Source organism: Gaeumannomyces tritici, assembly GCF_000145635.1.
Source record: "Gaeumannomyces tritici R3-111a-1 unplaced genomic scaffold supercont2.165, whole genome shotgun sequence".
Lineage (NCBI taxonomy): Eukaryota > Fungi > Ascomycota > Sordariomycetes > Magnaporthales > Magnaporthaceae > Gaeumannomyces > Gaeumannomyces tritici.
The window spans coordinates 1-6,649 of record NW_008804709.1 but is presented as its reverse complement, the minus strand read 5'-3'; the positions used below and the strand labels follow the sequence as shown (position 1 = coordinate 6,649).

General features: G+C 61.5%; 4 protein-coding genes across 4 annotated transcripts; 2 read left to right on the top strand and 2 right to left on the bottom strand.

The window, feature by feature from the left end:
* Window positions 1–2: 2 nt before the first annotated feature.
* On the bottom strand, window positions 3–977 carry GGTG_14179 (hypothetical protein). Its single transcript, XM_009232106.1, has one exon. It carries the CDS (start codon window positions 524–526, stop codon window positions 374–376), a length of 153 nt encoding a protein of 50 aa, XP_009230370.1. The 5' UTR covers window positions 527–977; the 3' UTR covers window positions 3–373.
* Window positions 868–1,077, top strand: GGTG_14178 (hypothetical protein; the record flags this gene model as incomplete). Its single annotated transcript, XM_009232105.1, has 1 exon — window positions 868–1,077. One exon carries the CDS (start codon window positions 868–870, stop codon window positions 1,075–1,077), a length of 210 nt encoding a protein of 69 aa, XP_009230369.1.
* Window positions 1,078–1,620: 543 nt separating this feature from the next.
* GGTG_14177 (copper radical oxidase) lies at window positions 1,621–6,184 on the top strand. The gene is made up of 4 exons (XM_009232104.1): window positions 1,621–2,486; window positions 2,558–2,682; window positions 2,751–2,937; window positions 3,016–6,184. Exons 1-4 carry the CDS (start codon window positions 2,356–2,358, stop codon window positions 6,035–6,037), a joined length of 3,465 nt encoding a protein of 1,154 aa, XP_009230368.1. The 5' UTR covers window positions 1,621–2,355; the 3' UTR covers window positions 6,038–6,184.
* Window positions 6,185–6,304: 120 nt separating this feature from the next.
* Window positions 6,305–6,529, bottom strand: GGTG_14176 (hypothetical protein; the record flags this gene model as incomplete). The annotated part of the gene is made up of 1 exon (XM_009232103.1): window positions 6,305–6,529. A coding segment is annotated over one exon (225 nt), but the record flags the coding sequence as incomplete, so codon positions are not given.
* Between the last annotated feature and the right edge of the window lie 120 nt (window positions 6,530–6,649).

The window sequence follows — 6,649 nt, the reverse complement described above, 5'->3', positions numbered from 1 at the left end:
AGTTTTTTAGTTTTTTTTTTCTGGGCCTCTTGGCCCACCAGCCCTTCTGCCGTGGAGTGTGCTCGCGCGTCGCCAGATTGGGCTGCCAACGTCGACGCTGTGAAAAAGCCGTCTGCAGCCGTGACCTTGGCACACCGGGCGGTAGGAAGTCCCGAAAGATGACGGCTAATTGCTTTGACGTCTGCCCTACAGCCACCACCTTGGTACACGGTTAAGGCAGGCGTGCGACGTTCCACAACCTGAATTTCTCCGCAGTTGCCTCTGTCCCCACACCCGGGAAGCAGGAAAGGGCGCAATCATCAAGTCGGTGTGGCCTGGGCATGGAGGCGGGGAAGAATATTCTCGTCGGCGCGGTATATGGCTGTCCACTCAGCTATGCCGTCGAGCCAAGCTCAGAACGGCCCAGCACATCGCGATGCCCCCAGGCAAGGGCGGGCTCCCATCGGCAGGTCGATGACACGCCCCACGTCAAGCTGCGCTCAACAAGCGATGGCATGGGGCTCGACTTTTCAGCCTTTCTCACCATTGAACGTGTGCCGCCCGAGTCAAGGTAGCGTCTCGCTTGGGAAGGAGTGTCTCATGGAGCTAAGGGGGAGAGGGCAAGCGTTTCGTTAGGGCTAGGGGCAAAAGGCGGCTGAACAGCGCACGCGCGCACACAACACGCAACTTGGGGCTCCAGACTCCTTCCTGATATTGGTGGCGCTGGCTAGCCAGTTTTGACTAGCAACCCGCCGCTTATTACTCAGGGTTGCGGTTTTGGAGGCTGGGCAAAGCGGTTAATAATAGCATCCCTTCTGAGAGACGGGATGAGGCTTTTTGTTGCTGAGAGGATTGATCGCGGGCAATATGAAAGGAAAGATCAAATGCATGTCTGAGCTGTTGGTGGCATGGACCCACCGGCTGCAGCTGTTCCCCACCGATAAACTCAAGGAGCACGCAAGCGCGGGAGAAATGTTTGATCGCTCCCTGCAATCAACCCACTGTGTCCACCACCCCTGGGCGCAATACGAAGCGAAGGACTTGCTCCAGATCGCCAGCTCGTCGTGCTCTCCTAAGGACCCAAGAACCCGTGCCTAGCGGTTGTCTGTGGGCTGGGTTAGGCTAGTATCTGTCGGCGAGTAAACGTGTGCCAGTAACCCCCGTTTCCCATGCGTGGTGTATAGTCTTGTTGTTGTTTATTGCCCTTTGCCTTTTGCTTTTGCTTTTGTGTTTTTCTTCCCATATCACCTGCGGCACGTGCCCCAACCCAGGATCGTGGGTGACAGACGTTGCCAAGAGACTTTATCTGGCCCACGCGCCAGGCATTGACCCGTGCTCGCGCAAAATTTTTTTACAGATGGTCATTTTCTCGGTGCGCGATCAGGCGTGCATGTCTCGGAGCTGTTTGTCCTGCCAAAGGCCGGGAGGAAGGTAGTGCGTGTTCGACCACGTGCTGGATGGAAGATGGCGGCTGAGGACGTAGATGGTACCTCGATTGGTACCTCGATACGGGTACCTGGACAGGTCGGGTCGGTGCGGTGTGCTATCTACGGCGGCGTTGCGGCTGTGGCATCAAATTCAATTATGGGTTGACTCAGACGCTCCTTCCTCTAGAGATGTTGTTGTCGGTAGCCGCCGCAGGACCTCATCTGTCGATTGGACCCCTGTCCCGCTGGTTGATGTGATGCCTGCGAAAGGCAATGGTACGGTACCTCAGCTGCCCGCCTCCCCCCTCCTTCGCCGCGCTCCACTCGCACTGGTCGTCTCGCACCCCTTTTTCTGCCGTCTTTGTTCTGCTTCGCTACTCGCTAGACTTTCCTTCGTTCGTCCAGGAAGCCCCAGGCGACGGCCACGGCCACGGACGCCCGCAATTTCCATCACAAACCCGTCGACCAGTGGCATGGCCGCTACCGCCCCCCCTGCTCCCTATAGTTTCTCCCGTTCTGGTTAAGCCGCGAGCTGCAGGGGGGTGGCAGCTCTGGGCCTAGCCAAGGTGCTGAAATCCCCTCGCCCGGCTGTGCGAGGTCCCAGGCCCTCGGCCCACTCCAGCCAGGCCAGGACCGGCCGAGATGCTCGGGCCTGCAGCCCTGCAGCCGCCGAGTATGGGGCTTTGCTATAGTGCCTGCCATAAGACGGGGCGGGAGATGAGGGTCGCAGAGTAGCATCGGAGGCACGCTGCCAGCTGTGCCCATGTCAGCGGTATAAAGGAATCCGTGCCGCCGCTGGATCCCTTCTCGTCAGTTCCCTTAGCCCCACGGTTCTCCAACCCTCACATTCGTTTCCGCCCACCACCAAGCTTGGTGCTGTGTTGGCTTCCTTGGGGTATTTTTACCCTGTCCTTCGTTTTACTCGCCGCTCACGGCAGCATCTGCCAGCATGAGGTCCACGCAACAGAGCACCTTTACGGTGCTCTCGGCCCTGGCCGCCGTCACCAACGCCGGTCTCGTCCGCCGACTCCCCCCAGCCGCCACCCCTCCCGCGGGTTGGGCTTACCAGGGATGCTATGTGTAAGATACCTGACTGCTTACTTCAGCCCACTGCAAGAGCAAATCTGACTTCGATATCCATTCTTCCACAGTGATGTCGGACGCACCCTGACTCTGGCCGCCACGGCCTCGGGTACCATGACGGCACAGGCATGCATCAGCTTCTGCACTTCCAAGGGTTTGCAGTTTGCTGGTACCGAGTACCATAACGAGTGCTGTAAGTTGTCGCCATAATGCCCCTTGTCTTGATTCGCGTCCTGACCGAATCCATCTCCTTGTCAACAGACTGTGGCAGCCAGATTGCTCCGACTGCCAACAAGGTGGCCGACTCCGAATGCTCGACGGCTTGCTCAGGAGACGCCACTCAGGGCTGCGGTGGGCCTAGTCGTCTTACCATCTACTATAGCGCCCAGCCTGTCGGTCCCCAGCCCAACCCATCGGTGAACGGCTTCAACCATGTCGGATGCTACACGTATGTTTACACCTCTTCTCGACACAAGGATCTTGACTGGTGGCTTCGAAAGGATGTTATGACTAACATACATACCAGCGAGGGAACGAACACGCGTGCGCTGGGAACTGGAGGCGGTGTTCCCGCTGCCAACGTGGATGCCACCACCTGCACGGCGGCCTGCCAGGCCAAGGGCTTCATTCTTGCTGGCGTTGAGTACGGCGGCGAGTGCTACTGCGGCAACTCCCTTGGCGCTGGCTCGGTGCCGGCTTCGAGCGGCTGCAACACCATCTGCAACGGCAACCCGAACGAGATTTGTGGAGGCGCCAGCAGGCTCAACCTTTACAACTACCAGAACCAGTTCCCCATCTCTTCGTCCAGCAGCCAGGCAAACACTGCTTCTAGTGCTACCGCAGCGGCTTCGGAGTCCGGTACTGTCACACTAGCCGGTTCCGAAACCGTGTCATCAACCCCTGCTGCAGCCACCCCCACCGCTCCGGGCCAGCCAGCCATCGTCGGAGCGTACAAGTGGTACGGCTGCCAGACCGAGGCCACCGGTGCCCGCGCTCTGGGCGCCCTCACCCGGGCTGACGATCTGATGACACTTGAGATGTGTGCGAGCGTCTGCGCTGGCTACACCTACTTCGGCGTCGAGTATGCCCGGGAATGCTACTGCGGCAACAGCTTTGCGGCTGGCTCTGTGGCTGCCCCTGCCTCGGAGTGTAGTTTCACCTGCCCCGGCAACCAGTTCCAGTACTGCGGAGCTGGCAACCGTCTCTCGGTCTATTCGCTCAACGGCCCGGCCAGCTCTTCGAGCGTTACCGGCACCACCGCAACGGGCACTGCGACGGCCACGACCAGCGCTGCTGTCCCCACCGGCATGCCCGCCGGCTTCACGTACCAGGGTTGCTGGATTGATGGACCTAACGGCCGTGCCCTGCCAGACTACCAGGCTCCCGATTCGCAGGCCCTCACCCAGGAGTCCTGCGCACAGCTTTGCAACAGCCGCGGCTTCAGCGTCTCGGGCACCGAGTACTCGACCCAATGCTTCTGCTCCAACGCCGTCTACGCCGGCGGTGCCAAGACGGCCGAGTCGGAGTGCAACATGCCCTGCTCCGGCAACCCCGCCCAGAAGTGCGGTGCTGGTGGCCGCCTCACCATCTACAGCAATGGAGTTCCCCAGACGTTCCAGCCGCCCGCACCCCAGACTGCCGGTCTCGACAACTGGGCCTATCAGGGCTGCTACGTGGACAACGTGAACGACAAGCGCACATTCTTCTGGAAGCTCGAGTTCCCTGGCACCATGACCCCCAAGATGTGCCTGGACCGCTGCCACAAGTACGGCTATGCCGCTGCCGGTCTCGAGTACGGCCAGGAGTGCTACTGCGGTGACCCGCAGAACGTCATTACCCAGGGCTCCACCAAGCGGCCCGAGTCCGAGTGCGGCGTCATCTGCGCTGGCAACGCCACGGCCATCTGCGGTGGCGGCTCGCGTCTGACGACCTACTTTTGGACCGGCGCGCCTCTCTACTCGTGGACCTTCCCGGCTACCCCGGCTGCCGGTGCTGGCAAGTACGACCTCCTGATCGACGGCGTCACCATCCCCCTGATTGCGCAGGAGGGCATTAACGGCAAGGTCGCCTTCCTGTCCAAGTGGGGTACTGGTCCCGGCAACGAGACTGGTGCTTATGAGCTGGATATCTCCATGATCCCGACCAACCCTACCGGCGCTTGGAGGACGCTTCATGTCAAGACCGACGTCTTCTGTGCTGCTGGTGTTACGCTACCCGACCGGGCTGGTCGCATGCTCAATATCGGCGGCTGGTCTGGCGAGTCGACCGAGGGTGTGCGTCTGTTCGCCCCCTCGGGCACCAACGGCGTCCCTGGCACTACCGACTGGCAGGAGAACGTCAACCAGCTCAGCCTGCAGAAGGGCCGCTGGTATCCGAGCGCCATGGTCATGGCCAACGGCTCCGTCATGGTCATCGGTGGTCAGGTTGGCTCCAACGGCGCTGCCGTGCCCTCCATCGAGGTGCTCCCCTTTACGGGCTCCGCACCCGTCTATATGGACTGGCTCGACCGCACCAACCCTGACAACCTGTACCCCTTCGTTGCCGTGCTGCCCGGAGGCGGCATCTTCGTCGCCTACTATAACGAGGCCCGCATTCTTGACGAGAGCACCTTTGCTACCACCAAGGAGCTGCCCATGATCCCCGGTGCCGTCAACGACGACAAGTCTGGCCGCACGTACCCACTCGAAGGCACCGCCGTGCTCATGCCCCAGAAGGCGTCCAACGGCTACGCCGACCTTGAGGTGCTCATCTGCGGTGGCTCTGCCAACGGTATCTCCAACGCCCTGGACAACTGCGTCACCATCGCGCCTCAGGCCGCCAACCCTGCCTGGGTCATGGAGCGCATGCCCTCGCCTCGCGTCATGCCCTGCATTGCTCCTCTGCCTGACGGAACCTACTTTGTTGGCAACGGTGCCAAGGCCGGTGTCGCCGGCTTCGGTCTCGCTACCAACCCCAACCTCAACTCGCTCCTCTATGACCCGTCCAAGCCCGTTGGCTCGCGCTTTACCGTGGGTGCCAACACTACTATCGCGCGCATGTACCATAGCGAGGCCATCACTCTTCTTGACGGCCGCGTTCTGATCTCGGGATCCGACCCTGAGGATGGCGTCAACCCGCAGGAGTACCGTGTCGAGGCTTACACGCCCCCGTACCTGCTGACCGGCAAGCCGCGCCCGAGTTTCGCCATCACCAACAAGGACTGGGCCTGGGGCCAGGCTGGCATCCCAATCACTCTGGGTGCTGCCGCCCAGAACGGCGGTGCCGGCATCACGGCCACCCTGCTGGGCTCCGTGGGGTCGACCCACGGCAACTCGATGGGTGCCCGCACTCTCATGCCTGCCATCCGCTGCGCGGGCACTTCGTGCACCATCGACGCCCCGCCCAACGCCCACGTCTGCCCTCCCGGCTGGTACCAGCTCTTCATCCTCGACGGTGGCGTGCCGGCGGTTGGTGTCTATGTCCGCATCGGTGGCGACCCCGCCGGTCTGGGCAACTGGCCTACTGGCAGCACCTTTACCAAGCCTGGTATTGGTCCCGTCCAGCAGTAAATGTGGGCGCGGCTTTCACGTCCCGTCCTGCCTTTCCGCTCTTTGTCGCTTTTCCCTGTAGCCCATAACTACGTAATAGCAGGGCATGTCTTTAGCGTTTCCTCTTAGATAATCAATCAATACCAGCCTGCGCTTCTTTGCTTCCTACTTGCATGACCATTTCTGTGCTACGCTACATGATGAAGTCGGGGGCTGACATGTCAAGCTATATCAATCATGCATACGCCCGTCACCCGCTTTCTTTGAGTTTGTATGTTCAAGGTTTAATTATACGGGACAAGGATCCGCCCCGAGCACGCGAAACACGACGCCCTCAAAGGCCTCCCGCTCGACGGCGGCGCCAAAGCGCACGCACTTGACGACGCCGACGAACCCCCGCTTGAGCGCGTCGGACACGTCGGCGCGCAGCAGCAGCGCGGCGGGGAACCGGGCCGCGAGCTCGAACCAGGCCTGCACGGGCGTCAGCTCGGGCCCCGCGAGCGGCGCGAGCGACTGCGCCAGCCCGTGCAGCGCCGCCAGCGTCAGGCCCGACGCGCGCCACGAGTCCGCGCCGCCCGCCAGCTCCGACACCAGAGCCGTGGGGCTCGGCCGCCGCCGCGCGTCGGCCGCGGC

Excerpts from the sequence above, each read along its gene's own strand:
- GGTG_14179 (XM_009232106.1), bottom strand. The coding sequence starts at position 526 with ATGGTGAGAAAGGCTGAAAAGTCGAGCCCCATGCCATCGCTTGTTGAG.
- GGTG_14177 (XM_009232104.1), top strand. The coding sequence starts at position 2,356 with ATGAGGTCCACGCAACAGAGCACCTTTACGGTGCTCTCGGCCCTGGCC. Across the intron at positions 2,683-2,750 it reads CGAGTACCATAACGAGTGCT|ACTGTGGCAGCCAGATTGCT; the intron begins GTAAGTTGTCGC and ends CCTTGTCAACAG. Across the intron at positions 2,938-3,015 it reads AACCATGTCGGATGCTACAC|CGAGGGAACGAACACGCGTG; the intron begins GTATGTTTACAC and ends CATACATACCAG.